The sequence below is a fragment of the Coturnix japonica genome, chromosome Z (genome assembly GCF_054131305.1).
Source record: "Coturnix japonica strain WE chromosome Z, WE-NBRP24, whole genome shotgun sequence".
In the NCBI taxonomy this organism is placed as follows: Eukaryota; Metazoa; Chordata; class Aves; order Galliformes; family Phasianidae; genus Coturnix; species Coturnix japonica.
Genome location: NC_140702.1, coordinates 57,479,269 through 57,496,523, shown reverse-complemented (window position 1 = coordinate 57,496,523; position 17,255 = coordinate 57,479,269). Strand labels below are relative to the sequence as shown.

Below are 17,255 nucleotides of genomic sequence, written 5' to 3'. Positions count from 1 at the left end.
CCTTGCCATGGGTGGAAACACCTTCCATTAGACCAGGTTGCCCAGGATTCCATCCAATCTGGTCTTGAAAACATCCAGGTATGAGCATGCAGAACTTTTCTGGATAGCCTATTCCAAGCACCTCATAAATCTCATAGTGAAAAATTTCTTCCTTAGAACTACTCTATAACTACCCTCCTTTAGTTTAAAACTATTACCTTTTCTCTTATCACTACAATACTTGATAAACGAGTCCCTCCTCATCTTTCCTGTAGTCCCCCTTTAAATACTGAAAGATCACTACATCTCCCCAGAGCCTTCTCTTCCCCAGGCTGAGCTCCCTCAGTCTGTCTTCATAGGAGTGGTGCTTCAGACCTCTGATCATTTTTTGTGTCCCTCTTATGGAGACACTCTGAATGTGTTTCATATCTCCCTTTTGCTGCAGAGCCCAGGGCTGAGTGCAGTACTCCAGATGGAGTCTCATAAACATGGACTAGATAGGGAAGATCACTCCCCTTTACCATTTAGCTCGACTTCAATTAGGACAGAACAGGGGAGGATCAGAATTATAGAATATATTCTGAGTTGGAAGGAATCCATAAGGTTCAAGTCCAACTTGTTGCTCCACACAGGACCATCCAAAAATTTGGTCCATATTAACAGAATCAGAGTATCCTGAGTTAGGTGGGGTATTAACCACATTGCTACGAAGCCTAATCCGTTTTTTGATCAACTTCACAGTAAAAAAATAATTCCCAGTGCTCAGTCTAAAACTCCTCTGGCAACTTTGTGCATCATGTCATCAGTGCACAGCCTCAGAGCCCAGCACCTCCCTCTGCTTCCTCTCCTCAGGCAGCTGCAAGGTGAAGTGAAGTCACCTCTTCACCTCCTCTTCTCCAGACTGGAACACCCAACTACCCTCATTCTCTTCTTACAGGACACACTTACCTCTGCCAACTCTGTTGCCTCCTCTGATCACATTCAAGGACCCTAACACCCTTTTATAGTGTACACAGTATTTAAGACAGGGCTGCATCAATGTTAAATATAGCAGAAGAATGTCTTCTTTTGCCAGTATGACTGTACTGTGTTAATGCATCCCAAAATGCAGTTTGCCCCTTGGCTGCCGTGGCACACTTCTGGCTCATGCTTACCTGTGGCATCACTACCCTTGTGTGTCCCATCTGTCTCTGAATCTGGTATTGCTCTGTCCTAGGTACAGCACACAGCATTATCCTTAGTTGAGCTTCTTGATGCTGCTGATAAGAGCTGGGCTGGTCTCTTCTCACTGGTGACAGATGACAGGATGAAAGGAAACAGCTTCAAGTTGCATCAGGATAAGTTTAGGTTGGATATCAGGAAAACTTTATGAAAAGGGTTGTTAAGCACTGGAATAGGCTTCCCAGGGAGGTGGTTGAGTCACCATCCCTGGATGTGTTTAAAAACCATTTAGATGTGGTGCTCAGGGATATGATTTAGCAGAGGGTTGTTAGTTAGGGTAGTATGGTTGTGTTGTGGTTGGATTTATTGATCTTTAAGGTCTTTTCCAACCTGAGCAATTCTATGATTCTATGATTTCTCAGTGCTCCAGAGTCTCTAGAACCAAGACATGGTTGACTTTCTGAGCTGCAAGTGTGCATTGCTGGCTCATGCTAACTTTTTTTTTTTTTTTCCCCCCATCTACTAGTGTTCCCATGTCCTTTTCCACACAGCTGCAAGACTGTACTTACACAGCTTGTATTCATGTTTGAAATTGCCCCAACCCAGGTGTAGGACACTTCATTTGGCTATGTTGATCTTCATGAGGCTCACAGGGGCTGAGCTTTCAAGCTTGTCCAGGTCTCTCTCAATAGCATCCATCCCCTCCAGTGTATTGACCACACCACTCAGCTTGGTGTTACTGTCAAACTTGCTGAGGATGCACTCAGTCCAACTGTCCATGTAACTGACAGGGATGTTAAACAGCACTTGTCCCGGTGCTGACCCTGCAGGAACACCACTTGTCACTGTCCACTTAGCTGTTGACCACAGAACTTGAAATGTGACCATCCAGACAGCCCCATTCATGAAATCTATGTCTCTCCAGATGTATGAAGAGAACATTGTACAGTACAGGACATCTCAAATACTTTATCCTAGTCCAGGTCAAAAACTAATAAATTCAAGAGAGGCAAAGAAAAGACCTTTGGAAAGTTATTCTGTCATCTTACTAAGTAGACTACTTTGCTGTGTTATGTGTATCTTCTGTTAGTGAATCATAATTTGCAAATACATGTAGATGCCAGATTGAATGTGTAGTGGAAGTCAGATGTTTGTAAGACAGTGAAAACTTGTTAAATATCCTATCTCCTGTCCCCTGAAAATTATAGAAATTAAGAATTTTTATTCATTTGTTTTGCTTAATTTGCTACAAAATTCACTGTCAAATAGGTGTTTATGGTTCAATTATAAACTGCTAAAATAAGGGATGATCCTTATCAGAGTCTCCTAGTGTAACAATGTAAAAAGCATTGAAAATCCAGCATTACTATAAATAAAAAACAATAAACATCCTCTTTAAAACAAACAAACAAACAAACAAACAAAAACAAAACAGCACTAGTTTGTACAACAAAGGAAACTGGTTTTCATAATGAGTGAAACTTCATGTGATACTTTACTTGCAATTATTATAATTGGAGACTCGTATTCTCACCTTTTATTTTGTTTTCATAAGTGCTAATTAGACCGTCTATTTATAACTTTCTTCCTATGTAAGTGTCAAGATGAACAAAACTCATGCCTTTACAGAGTTTGTTTAAGGTCCATACATCAGTTAAGTACAGTAGATTGAAGTACTTATTAAGCTTTGTTCCCAGTGTGACCAATTTTGACTGAGACAAAATGAGTAAGATCAAGCCCTTACCATTAACAAAAAAAAAGTTTTTGGTTTGTAAATGCAGACCCGCATTGAAAAAACCTTTTACTGACATGTAGCATTTCTTATAGATGTTCTAAAGTCAAGCTTTTAGTGCTGCACTCTTGTAAGGATACCATTTAGAAAGGTTTTTACATTCAGGCAGGCAATCCAGGTCGCTGCATTGCTTAAATGAGTCATTTCAATTAAGAATTCAATTAGTGCTCCATCCTTGCACTCGTAATCCTATTCTACATTTCCTAGAATTCTGGGCAATATTTCAGCAAAAGACAATAAATTGAATTAAAAAAATTAATTACTGAAACACTGAGCACACTTTCTTCTTTGGATATTTGTATCTATTCTTCCTGTCAACGATTTCTTATAATGCATCTGCATTTTAAATTTATTAGAACTCGCATCTGAATAGATTTCCACAGTATCCAGCCATAGAAAAACTGTTGTATTAAGGCTAACGTTTCTGCAGTTGCTTAGGAAATGTAATATGCAACTAGTTTTAACCATAAGGATATGTCTAATCAAATATAAGTAAGCCTAATAATGATGAGTCTGATTGTATCACAGAAAATAACTAAAGGAAAAACAATAAATGCAAGGTTAAAAAAAATCAAAAAGAGAAAATAATGAAGAAAATATAAAGAGAAAAGATTTATAAAATAGACAACTCTGGTTCAGAACTTTCCTAAATAAGGTAGAGACTGCAAGATTTTTCAGGGCAGGTGTCACACCAACATTCAGATCACTTACAATTTCTGTTTTGCATCAATATGTGTATTGAATGTTTGTTATTCATGGGAAAAATATCTTACAAAACATAGACATCATTAAGGCAATGCAGGTGAATTAATTGTATGTAGCAGTTTAACCTGGAATCCTCTAATTCTTCAGTGTTTGAGTTTTCAACTTCAGTATTTTGCTTTATGAAGCAAAACATAAAACAAAAGGCATGGAAGGAATGTAACACAGTTTTCTGTTATTTCCAGTGCTCAGACAACTTTACAGCAGTAAATATCTCTTAAGGTGAAACAAAAGAAAGCTTCAAGATTTTAGTCAAATATGGAATGTTGAGATCAAAACCAGCCAGAGGATGGCAGTGTTAAAATACTGAATTCATTATTCTGCTATTATTTATTATTTGCAGTACTGGGGCAGCTCTGAACTGCAGCCAAGGGATGGAACCCAATTGTCCTTTTTTCTTTGAAAACCCAAGGCAAAATACTGTCCTCTGACACAAATGACTTAAAATCAAAGCATAAGATGATAGTCAGGAGACTAAAAGAGTCAGATAGTATTCTCAGGAAAAAGGTACAGAGTGATCCATTTTTCCAGTGTGCTTAACCTCACATAGCAACCAGAGGGAGTTCTTTCAGTGAGCCGAGATGGAAAATCACAGAAACAAGCAGAGAATGGGAAGACTGAGAGTTTTTTTTTAAATCAGGGATACTAAAACATATTTTGAACTGAGAAACCAGGTTAGTTGAGGAAAAGAACAAAAGACAGGATGAGTGCATGGCAGCTCATATGATAGAATGTTAATGGGCCTGAATTGTGGGTGCACTTGTGGCATTGCAAGAGGCGGAAAAAGCAGCTGTATGGTAGAAAAGGGAAAAGCAAATCAAAAGGAGTAGGAGTCGGTAGCATTTTCTTCAATTATCTCTTGGAACAAATAGTATGATAGAGAAAAAGGAGAACAAGGAGATGACGTGAGAAGATTAGAAAAAGCTCTTCAGGGCTGTAAACTGGAAAGGCAGGTGTTTTAGACAGATACAAGTCCAAGGCAGAAGAGCACAGGTTCATTGAGAAGCCTAGCTACAAGATTGCTAGCAGAGAAATGGGGATATGCAGAAAAAAGTGAATGTATGTGTGAGTGAATATAATGAATTACAGGGCTGTGAAGGGATCTGGGAAGCAAGCAAAAAAAGAAAGATTTTGAAGAATGGAAAAGAAAGTTTAAAAGCCAGTAATTTCAGAGTTATAGTACACTGAATATGGGAAAGAAAATGGGAAATGGAAAGGGAAAGGGAAAGGGAAAGGGAAAGGGAAAGGGAAAGGGAAAGGGAAAGGAAAAGGAAAAGGAAAGGGAAAGGGAAAGGGAAAAGAAGGAGAAGGGGAAGGAAAGAGAAAAGGAAGAAGGAATGGGAAGGAAAGGAAAGGAAAACAGAAGCAAGACAAAAGATGAATGTAATCAATAATATTATATTGGAAGAATTTTCTCATTTACATTCAAAGACACCCCTGATGCAGGGAGCCTTGAATGTGGATGCCTTGCAGCTGTGGCCTAATTTCTTAATACTTGCCTGATAAACTGCTTGTGCTACACAAAACTTTAAAATATAGAAAGAGGAGGCAATGGTTAATACTTTATATGCTTTCCTCACTAAGGGATTGCTGTCCTGATTAATGGTGCATGTGATCTAATTTGTAGAGAATCTCCATTTTAGCAAAACCTAGGTCACTAATGAGATGAAAAAATGGATTATTCAATGAAATCATGAGTGCTGTCATAAACTCTAGAAAGAAACCAACAAGCACTGGCTAGGGCAGAGCTCCTGTTTTAACCAAGGACTTGGCCAGCTAAACTTTGCTGAGTAAAACATTAGCTGGTGTTGGGATTTTTGAAGACTCCCATAGCGAGGATCAGAACTGCTTCTTTGATCAGGTGAATATAAGCTCTAAATATCATAGTTACGTGAAATGTGCTTATTTCTGTTCAACCATTTGAATGGAACACAGTGTGTAGTGAATTGCAGGGCCATTGGCCCAGTGAACTGCTCAGTGGCCAAATCAGTACATCAATTTCCTGAACTGAACAGCTTATTTCTCTTCAAACAATATTTTCTGTAGATAGTACTGGGCTACACCAAAAGCAGCCCACAACATCAGAGATGGATATTAGTGGTATGGTTGCAGAGGCTATTGGCATTCCTGCCAATATTCTGTTGCATTTGGTTGCTGTGTGACAGATGGCTGCAGAAGGGCAGTCTGACAAAGTGGCATCTGACATGGAAGCATGGGTGAAGCTAAGGTGTGTCAGTCAATTTCTCCAAACGGAGAAAACAGCACCCATCAACATTCATCATCACTTGCTGAATGTTGATGGAGACCAAACAGTGGGTGTGAACACAGTGAGACAGTGGCATTATGTTTCAGTAGAAGTGACAGTGACATGAAAGATGAGCCACATTATGGACAGCCATTCACAGCTGTAACACAACAAAATGAAGACCTCAGTCAGCTCCACCATGTGAATAGGTGGATTACAACTAGGGAACTGTGCAGAGCTGGATATCTGCTTCAGTATATTGGAAATGATTGTGGCAGTTTTGAAATATCACAAAGTTTGTGTCAGTTGGGTCCCAATGATGCTCAGACAGCAACAGGAAGAACATTGTAGGCAAGTTTGACAGGATCTACTGAATGCATCCATATGAGACTGAAAGTGACACTTGCCTGGATCACGTCATTAATGGGGACAAGACATGGCATCACCACCCTGAGCTGAAGAAGACAAAACAGCAGTCCATGGTGTGGCAATATGTGCATTTCCTAACAACAAAAAAAAAAGAGATGCAGCCCTCAGAGTCTAAAGTGATGTGCACTGTCTTTTTGGTTAGGAAAGTAATAATACTTCTGTATTTCCTGGATCTCAGAGAAACCACCAACTCTAATCACTACATCACAGTGCTGACTGAGCTGAAGGTTCTGGACTTAGGCCAGAGAAGAAGGCAGCCTTTTTCTTCCAGGCTTCATACCAGTATGAAGACTGTGGAGCACATTGCCAGTCTTGGCTGGACTGTCCTACCACTTCCACCTTATAGACCAGGTCTGGCAGCTTTTAACTTCCATCTGTTTGGATCAGTGAAAGCCAGATTCTATGGACATTTTCCTGGCTACAACACTGTCAGTGGATCACCTCTGCTGGTGCAGATTTTTACAAGTCTGGAATGCATACTTTTGTTCATCAGTAGCGAAAGTGCATAGCTTGTGTTGTTGATGTGTTGAAAAATAGTTTTTTGCAGCTGAAAATTTGCTTTCTCAAAAAGTGTCATTGTGTTCTTCACATCCATGATAGTTTCCTTGGAAATAAATAGAGGCATTGCCCCTGGAGAAGCATACACAGTTCTGCTGCTGCTGTCCCTGATAAGTCAAGTATAAGGATATAAGTTATGCTGAAATTTGTTTTTCCTCTATCTACCATATAATACTGCCTCCTTCTAGAGGACATGTTGCTCTATAGACTACATTACATTACATACATTACATTACATACATGTTGGTAAACCTTTGTTCCCTATCTACAATAGATATATATTTTTTTAAACAACAGCGACAAATATACTGCTCTTTGAAAAAGAAAACCCACACATAGACAACTCCGAGACAGGGAGAGCTAATGCAAAATACTTCATCAATGACAATGTCGTCAGACAAATGTCTGAAAAACATGATATACAGAGATTGGGTTTGCTCAGTTAGGATGGGATTATCCCTGTGTTCAGTATCTAGAAAAAAATGTTGTGTGATTTTTAATTTGTGAAAATATTTCTTTCCAAAATGAAGCCAAAATAATATGTAACTTTCCAAAGAATTAAGATTAACAGAATTATTCTGGCTTCAGAAATTATCTTAAACGCATGGAAATTCCAGGATAGGGTGTTCCCGTATTTGTCAATGACTAGCAGGTCTGGTCCTGACCTGAAGCTGCAAATGGTCTGAAATATCCCTTTAATTGGCACATGGAACAATTGAGGTAAATTTGCACACACATAAATTTGCACACACGTTTTCCAGTTCTTGACAGTCTGTTCAGTTTTTTGAACTTTGTTGTATTCAGTCTGGAACAGATTCATAAAGGGAAAGCACTTAAAATGATGGAAGACAAATTTGGCCAACATAGACAGTTACTGGTGTTCACTGAAGACTTTAATGTGCCATTAACATCATGAAATGAGGATATATGTTTTCATCAATAACAGGAATCCAAGTTACCAGTGATACATCTTAGTCTTCTGTTTCTAAGCCAGAACAGCTTAGATTTATTAATAAAATTCTGTGAGTATGCATCTGAAGTTAAGAAGATAAACTTCATCCTTTTCCCGGAAAAGTGATATGTATTAAGTTCTTTCTAACACTCTGAAAGGGCCGGAAAAAAACACATTGCTGCTGAACAGATTAAGTGCATGTGAAGTGAATAAGTGAGAAATAACTGCCTTTCTTGATAAGTTGCTGTGGAATATCTTACAATTTATCTAGTTCTGTTTTTCTGAATTTGTGAAATAAACTCACAGAAGAACTAAGAAGAGGCAGTCAGACTCTAAAAACCCTGCTGAAATGAAGTATTTGTGATTCAGTTTCAGCTTAGAGACAGTTCTTAATGAAAAGCTTTACTGTGTTGCCTGACTTATCAACTTATCCATTCAAGGAAGAGTGTCTAGAAGGCCATAGGGAAAACAGGCTAATAATTTGCTTCAGTGGGATTTTTTATGCTTAATATCTTTAATTTGAATAAAATCTTCAGATTTCAGCTTAAGCTGAGTAATCAGTACTTTATTTATTTATTTATTTATTTATTTATTTATTTAATGATTGTAGAAACTGTTTTGAAAAAAGACCACTGTGTTCTTTCCAGTGGCTTGGAACATTTTACAAATATGATCCAAAACAAACAAACAAATAAACAAACTTGGCAATACCCTGCTTTCTTAAAATGAGTTTATGCTAGCTTAATTTGTTGATTAGGGTATTAGTGATGTTGTAAGCAAAGCCAGAATATTTGTGCATTGAGGAAGCATCCTTTGATATTTATTTTACTTCAAGAGATTCTCGGGTGTTTCAGTATGACTTTATGTACTTGTTGCATAAGATTTTTTTATTTTTGTTGGTGAAATGAAATTTGATTCTATTGAATATTCACACAAAACAGATTCATTATTGGGTTTAAGCCTGAATTTCTGAACACTGGAATCATGAATCATTTTCCAAAAAGAACTCCTAGCTATAAAACACTTCACCTACACTACAAAAAGTTTGGAAATACTGGATGTTTGAAACAATGGGGCATGCTACTTACTACTTCTGCACTAAACAAAGCCATCTGAATTGCCATCTTCAATCAAAAATGGCTGTTGAGTGATACTAAATATGATACTAAAAACAATTCTTGGCTTAGATTTCAGCTAAATCATAACAGTGTTCATCTCATTGCTTACTTCACAGAGCTACTGCTACAGTGGAGGGGATGTGCGTGTTTTGTGTACACATACGTACTTGCAATACTGAAGGATGGCAGCAGCATGGAGAAAAGTTGCATTATAAAGAAGGATTTCAGTGTTTTTGAGGAAATCTCTTAAACCATTTCTCACCTTGTGCACAGGGTGAATTTATTTCACAACCCAGATCATTAGCTCATATTTCATCCCAAAGGGCAAATTAAACTCTCCATATGCTTGCAGTGATGCTCATGTTGTATTAACCATGGAGTTTGCTCTCTGAAATTAGGAAATCTGGAATTATATTGTCTTTTGTCTTTTTTGTTTTCTTGATGATTTTCTTGAAGAAAAAACTACTGCATGTTTTTGTTTTTGTTTTCTGAGTACATGAATGTAGAAGCCTTTGTATCTATGTAAGGGACTCCATTTTCTAAACACTGAAGCTGACCAAAACTTGTGGCTGGCACACAGCAAGCTCCCACAGGCTGGAAAGTTACCTTGAATAAGTGCTGTTCTTAGAAGCTCTGCTTTCATTTACTTTAGAAGGGAAATTGTTCAGCCTGCATCAGTGGGAATTCCCATGAAAAGTCATGTACTGTTTTCTTGAGAAATGGGACAATTTTATCAGTTCTAATCACTTAAACTGATGGAGCAGGGACTAGCAACAAAGTGGTGCTTAATGCAAGGTAATACTTTCTATTTTCATTCACAACAAGCTAAGAGCTTACGTGTGTCAGGTAGTGCAATTAAAAAAAAAAAAAAAAAAAAAAAAAGAAAAGAAAAGAAAAGAAAAGAAAAAAAGATTAATAATAACTCATTAAGTTGCATTAACTTGATTGCTTCCAGTCATCACACCCATTCACTAATTTTCTCTGACCTGAGCAGAAAAAACCTATCCTTTAGTCACCGTGACATTTATTTGCAGCTTTGCTTAGAGCTAAATTATGATTCCTGTTTCATGAACAGTCCAAAAGTGGCATGGCTGAAGTGACCTGGACTCTTCCGAATGAATTCAGCTTTTCTGAATGATACCCTCTAGGTTAATCCATTACCTTCTTCAAAGCAAATAGCAAGCTTCTGCACCATAGTAATATATTTTCCCTTGCCATTGCCTAAGTGGCACCTAGGCAGATTGCCTTCTAATTTTAGAAGGAAGCCTGTATCAATACCAGTGAAACACATTTTTTTAAATAAAGCTCTCTTTATTTAGCACTGAATAGTTCTGCTAGACTTAGAGCAAACTGCTCAGAGTTGCCCATCAAACTTCTGTTGGATTATGGTAGGATTAAAGCATTCAGGCTTGATGGCTGTTCAGGGCAATATGAATATTAGAAATATAGACTGATTTGGATTGTAAGGAGTCTTTTAAGATCATCTAGTCCAACCCATTCTACATTTTGGATGTATACTTCTTTAGATGTGGTTGCCCAAAGCTCCATTCAATATGACCTTGAACACTTACAAGGACGATACAGGTAATTTCTTGAGTTGACTCAAGTTTTCATACCATGCATATTGTGCCAGTATCTTTTTTTGTGATGGCATGCTATATTTATAATGAAATTCTTTCCTTGGGCAGATTACTCAAATCACTTGTATGAGTGCAGTCCCTTTAGAATAAGATTTAAGCTTACTGAGCAGGAAGTAGCTGAATGAGATGGTCTCTGGATTAAATGGGTCTTGGTTCTGATCACCGTCACTGAGACCTACTTAGCTGCATTTATTACCCAGCAAGGTCCTTTTTTCCTAGTCTTCTCAAAAGCATAAACACTATGATGTGATGCTGAAAAGCACATAGTTAACTATATAATACTTCCTGTTAATGCCTGGATTAAAACTCAATATCCTAATTTAAAAACACCTTACTTCCAACTGAATTGCATTAGCACACAAGATGAGGAGTTCTCTCAAGACATGGAAAAACAAAATCACATCCATTACAGACTAAAGAATGAGAAAGGAATAGTTCACTGTTCCTAATGCAGTTCAGATGGAAGTAGGATTGTAAATTGAGTAACCTAACACTAGTAACCACGAAAGAGCAGATTTCATTTATTCAAAGGGTTATTTCAAGCCTAGTAAGCTTGAAACTCAGGACCTGAGCTGATAAAATGTGTCATGAAAAATTAAAACCTCCTTACTACCTTTGTGTAGAAAATATTCATTCTATGTGGAAAGTTCCAGACCAAACAGTACATGAAACAGCCATATGTTATGACCTAAGTATGTTTTGAGCTGTCTTTTGGATCTCTGATCATAAGATAACCAAGTATGTTCCTTCTCAACATGTCACAGACGATTAGCTTCATTTATGCTCCATATGAAGCTAATCAGGGTATTTGTTAACACCCACAGTGGGGCAGCTAATTACACTCACTGTAAGCTGCCAGAACTTCCTTTGGACCACACCACTGCATCTCTGCTTACTTTGTCCTTGCCTAAAAGCACTGGGCACACTGAAAATTTTTGGAAGGTTTGCCAGGCATCGTCCTTGCCTTGAACCTTGTCATCAGTTGGTCCTGAAGTTCAAAGTGATGCCAAAGACTTCTGCTGTCATTTTGTCCATGTGAAGGTATTTGCCAAGTTAGTATACATCTGTTTTGTCCATTTCCCCTTCTTTGTTTATACTGTGCTTTTATTTACACTATTTAAGTCTTACTTTTGCAGCATGTGTCCTTCAGATGACTCACTCGGTGTTCACATCTGTCTGAAACTCCTAACTTGAGTTTATTATTATCATTTGCAAAGATAAATCTTATTCAGGACACTTCCTGCAAGCTCCACACTGGCAAGTGCAAGACACACTTCTAGTGATGTCTAAGGTCTGAGAAACATATCACCTTAATGGGTATCTTGACTGTTTTCCAACCACATAAATACATCCAATCTTTTTTTAACTGGACCTTGCATATCTGCAGAATGTCTCTTCAACAACTCATTTTATTAGATGATTAAATCAAATTATCTCAATTTAATTAAGAAATAAATATTTTGCAGTCACCCAGTCTATACTTGAATCTGTCTTCCTTCCTGTTTCTCTGTCTGCCCATGCATTTAACTCTTAAGATCCACTTTAGAAGGGGCAAAGTTAATTACTGTCCTGTAATTCAAGTATAAGAAATAAATTAATGCCAATCTTGAGGACAGGAAGGCAGAAATTGTGTACTTTCCATTTATCAGCTGCTAGCTAACTATACACATCTGACTCGGTATGGCACTTTTATCTCTTCTCCAGACTGGAAACCATTTTAACTTACACAGGGAGAGTTCAAGTATGTACTGTAGGAAAGGTTAGGAAGGAAAACCAACAACAATGCAGAAGACCATGCTTCATCACTTTAAGGTGACAAATATCTTGCAGTGTTTTTTATAACACTTGGTCTACTACTGGTAATTTGGCCTGTGTTGTATGTAACACTTGTTCTTCTTGTACAGACTGTCACATGCTTTAATAGCTTTTTTTGGTAGTAGTGAATTTGATAACTTAAAATTTTTGATCTGTGTTAAAATCTGTTTCCAAGTTCGTCTTTTCTTTGAAAAAATGATTATATGAATGCCAGGCATTATAGTAAACTGATTTAACAGAGATGTAAACAATTTCTTCTAACCTTAAAGATTAACAGCTCTGCCTTTATTTAGAAGCTTGTGATACATTGTATGGGCTTTACACTCCTCTTAATGACTCTGTATAAAAATATGTGGCACTATCCTGTACAGAATCCAAACAGAATTATCAATCAGTTTCCACATAATCAAAACAGAAAACAGCAGGACACTCATATATTGCAATGTTTTACTACACTGGAGTACACTGTGGATCAATAGCACCTTTATTAAATCATATGGTCTTTCTCTTCTATGAGAAAAAGTAACACAGGCGTTTTAAACAATTCTGCTCCCTTTTTGAACACTCACACCTCTTCCAGATTTTCTGACCCAATGTGGAATAAAGACTACTCAAAACAATACAAAATTGCTTTTCTTTCCAAGTTTATCTGGCACATACTAAACTGATTTATGAAAATCCCTCCCAGCTTTCCTGTAGGCCCCCTTCAGGTGCTGGTAGGCTGCTGTAAGGTTTCCTCAGAGCCTTCTCTTCTCCAGGCTGAAGAGCCCCAATTCTCTCAGCCTGTCCTCATAGGGGAGGCGCTTCAGCCTTCTGATCATCTTTGTGGCTCTCCTCTGAACCCACTCCAACAACTCCATGTTATTCTTGTTTTGGGGGGTCCAACCTATACACTGTACTCACGAGAGCAGAGTAAAAGGGCAACCTGCTGGTCACACTTCTCTCGATGCAACCCATATCTGTACTTCCAATATTACAATTCTACCAAGTAGTGACAATTTCTGTAGTTGTTACTCTTGACAGAGGTATATTTTAAATAGGAAAATTAAATCCCAGGTTGGTTTCAGTGCATTATATTAATATTCAGTAATGTCTCCTTTAACAAATAACAAGCCACAGTATTTTGCGAGTATTCTCCAGTGAAATGCAGTTCAGAAAAAGCTTAACTAAAATAGAATTCATAAAATTCAGTGGAGTGATGGTATTTTCAAGAGGTGGCAAACAGGATCATTGAGTGGGAAGAAGATCAATGAAATACCACCTCCAGTAATACAGCGTATAAAGAGATAGTGAAAAGAAGGATCATTCAATTTTTACAGTTTTAGCAAACCAGCTATCACACAGCGGATAATACTGTTTCACATAATTTGAAGAAAAGAGCGAAATTTTTATGGAAGTGAGGTAGTATGTGTGTTCATATTATGACCATTTAACTAGCGAATGAGAGAAAAAGAAAAGACACATTTTGCTTATATTCTCTTGAAGCCTTTGCTATAGTATTTCTCTATTACTTGATCTTCCATTCTCTAGCAATGCAATGAGCAACATTGACAAGATATTCAAGTTTTCTTTCATAAATTATTGTCAAAGAGTGTGACATACACTTTTGCTGTGGCTACATAATTGCTAAGACCACACCAGCCTGACTTTAAAAAATAACACATTTTTATTTGATTAGTTAGAATAAAAAAGGAAGATATCTGATCTTTCCATTGCCTTAGAAAGCTTAATTAAATGCCATGGATAGCATCCTCAACTTTCACATCACAGTCATCAATTTCCCTAGTTCCCTGCTTTACCAGGAATGCAGAAAAAAAAGTATGTCTCATGGCTAATGGGAATATTGTGAGGGGGATGCCTGGATGGCTGAGGAAATTATTTCTGTGGGGATGCTTCATTAAATTGTTTTCTATGTAGGAATGGTTGAGCTAAGTTGAAAACAGTCCCCGTTTGACAACAAAACATGTAGAAGAGGAAGAAACAAGGCACCATGGAACTAATTCTGAGGATTTATCTCATGAAACCAAATTCAATTGGTTATAATAAACATGAAAAATCAGCCCAGTGCTTTAACAAGGGAGATAATGACTAGCTGGGTTTACTAAATCTTCATATTTTTAATTGGGTACTGAAAACATTACAAAATACCTTAGACCATTATTTGGAAGGCTGTTGATAATTTCTCATACTTTATGCTTAAATAACATGAAAACAGTATCAAAACAATGGTAATTTCTGTTGAAATATTTCAGATCCAAATACAATTTACAACTTTTTGTGATAAATTCACTGTAGGAAAATGCAGAATAATTAAATATTAAGTTATATGAGATTTTTTTCTTTGATTATTATTATTATTATTCTAACCTTGACTGCTGCATTCTACTACAAACAATAACTGAAAATACCAAGTTTTCCTTGCTCCTCAGAGTTTGGATGCTTCAGTCTCCAGTCAGTTTCCTCCTTTGGTTTTATAGTGTTCTCTTAGTCTAAGACATGACTGCACATGGTATGTTGTGTGTAACTTCAATTTTATTCATGAAGTGAGGAGAAATACTTCACAGAATAAGCCAAACTCTCAGTGAAAGCATTTCAGAGAAGAAACGAAGAAACCCTTCTTTTCCTGTCTCTCCGTAACCACGCGTCATCCCAACACCATGCCCTGCGTCAGCCAGTGTGATGTGGGTGAGGTTGGCACAGCAACAGCACACTCTTGGTTACACTCCCCTGTAACTACACCAGTGTGAGTCAATTCAAAAGTTTTACTAGGTTTTTATTAGTCTGTGATGCACTGCCCAGTCATCTGCAGTTACTTGCCTGGCCAGTGCTCACAAATGTGCTAGTAAGCTTTAATGTAATCTCTTTCAGTATTCAGGTTTGTCCTTTGGGAGAAATCTCTTCAGGTCTGTTCCATGCAGTCCTGTGTAGAAACTGTCCTGTACATCAGCCATCCCATACACATTGAATGACTGGATAATGACTGATTTGGTATTCACTTTTCAAAACAATCTGTGAAGCAGTGTCAGTGAGTAACAGTTGAGCAGTAAACCTGGAGATACCCACAGTGCATTGTAAAACCTCATTTTTTTTTTCTGTTAAAGCAGTAACAGGGAGATAGTCTTCACTAATATCTAACTTACAACTCTGCTTACTTTTTCAGACATGGAGACGACTTGATTGTGACACCATTTGCTCAGGTAGGCACAATTTTGTCTTATTCCTAATATGATCATGCAACCCAAGAAAGCCAAACCAGTTCTTTTCCACTGTAAATAGTATATAAGATTTGTTTGATTGAAAAAAAGAAAAAATCCAATTCTCTGAACAAAAACTTATAAAGCTTTCACTCTATTATCTATATTTACATGCTCATGTCCTATTGTAAACACGGCAAAATTTGTTACATTCATTCAACCTCCTTCAGCAGAGAATGCCTACACCACTATATTAAGACATTTTTCTGATGCCTCCTCTAGCTGCTGTCTTTCATTAAGAGAAGTCCAGAAAGCAAGTATTCCATTTACATTGACTTTCCCAGTGTGAAAATCCTGCAGACATTTCTCACCTGCTCAGATAATAATACCTTCCTCCTAACGTGTCCTTCTCTACTAAGTACCCAAATGAATCAGGCTCCTTAAAGAGCCATTTCTATTTTCTTTGCCAGTCTAGACAATTTCATTCTCTTTGTCATTTGAGGTTTGTGGGAGCTGAGTTGCAAATGGAAAAATCTGTAATCATTTCTTATGTATGAAGTATTAGGCTTGAATGGGCTATTATCATCCAAACACGGATGCTTTTATTGTCATTTTAGAGAACTAAGTAGTATTCTGTGAAAAACTTTCCTCCTCTTCAACAAAGACTGTCTTTAAACAAATAATGAATTGTTTATGAGAGAACAAAGAAAAATAAACTATTGGCCTTTTATTACAGACATATTATTGTCAGATAATGGTCGAAGACTTTGATCTGGAAACCTTTCAGAGACATTTTGCATTGTCCTTTCTTTTCCTTTCAGCATAGTGGAGTGGAGCTAATTCAGTCTCACCTATGCAGAAATTTAGACTGAAGCCATTTTGTCTGTTCCAGGTGCTCGCCAGCCTGCGTACTGTACGGAATAACTTTGCTGCATTAACCAATTTACAGGATCGGGCACCCAGCAAGTAAGTGTCAATTTTTGGCCACTGAACCTTTAGTAATGGTATTTTTAAAACATGAACTAAGAATAACAGTTAGATGTTACAAATTTCAGTCTGTGTCACTAAGCTTGTGTGAAACTTGTGATGACTAATCATTTTATTATCTGTTGAAACTGCTTATACTTCATAACTGAGACTGAAGCCCTCTTGCCTACTATCTTCTCTTGCATTGGTGTCCTTGTATAAACTTGCAGTAATTTTTATTTATGCAATTTCTATGATTTTCAGTAAGTTAGCCATATGTCAAAGATAATTCAGAGATGATAATTCAGGCAATGAGTCTGAGTTGTGCAACTGAACCAAAGTGAGCACTGATTGCATGATCTGGACCTAGAAGTCATCCCAGATAACGACATCATAATAGTTCATGATTATAAATGGCACACTGTAAATATGATTTTTCTCCATTTCTGGGACAGTGTCATAGTTAACGTTACTTCAGCTGGCAAATTTCTTAGAATCAATTTCTATTATTTTAAATTAGAATCAGGTAGCATTCATGGAACCATAGTAGTTTTACACTGAAGACTTAAGCTCAAAATGACAAATGTCCACCATTGCATATGCAATGCTACAGAAAGGTATTTTCAGCCCCTTTAGTTGGAATA

General features: G+C 37.3%; 1 protein-coding gene across 6 annotated transcripts in view; it reads left to right on the top strand.

Annotated features, from left to right (window-relative positions):
* The window catches only part of PDE4D (phosphodiesterase 4D), a 550,822-nt gene that overhangs the window by 443,154 nt on the left and 90,413 nt on the right, over positions 1-17,255 (top strand). For all 6 annotated transcript variants that reach the window (XM_015848747.3, XM_032441436.2, XM_085530713.1 and 3 more), the window contains 2 exons: positions 15,612-15,648; positions 16,538-16,611. In XM_015848747.3, coding sequence (XP_015704233.1) covers positions 15,612-15,648; positions 16,538-16,611 — 111 coding nt within the window. The remainder of the gene's footprint in view (positions 1-15,611; positions 15,649-16,537; positions 16,612-17,255) is intronic.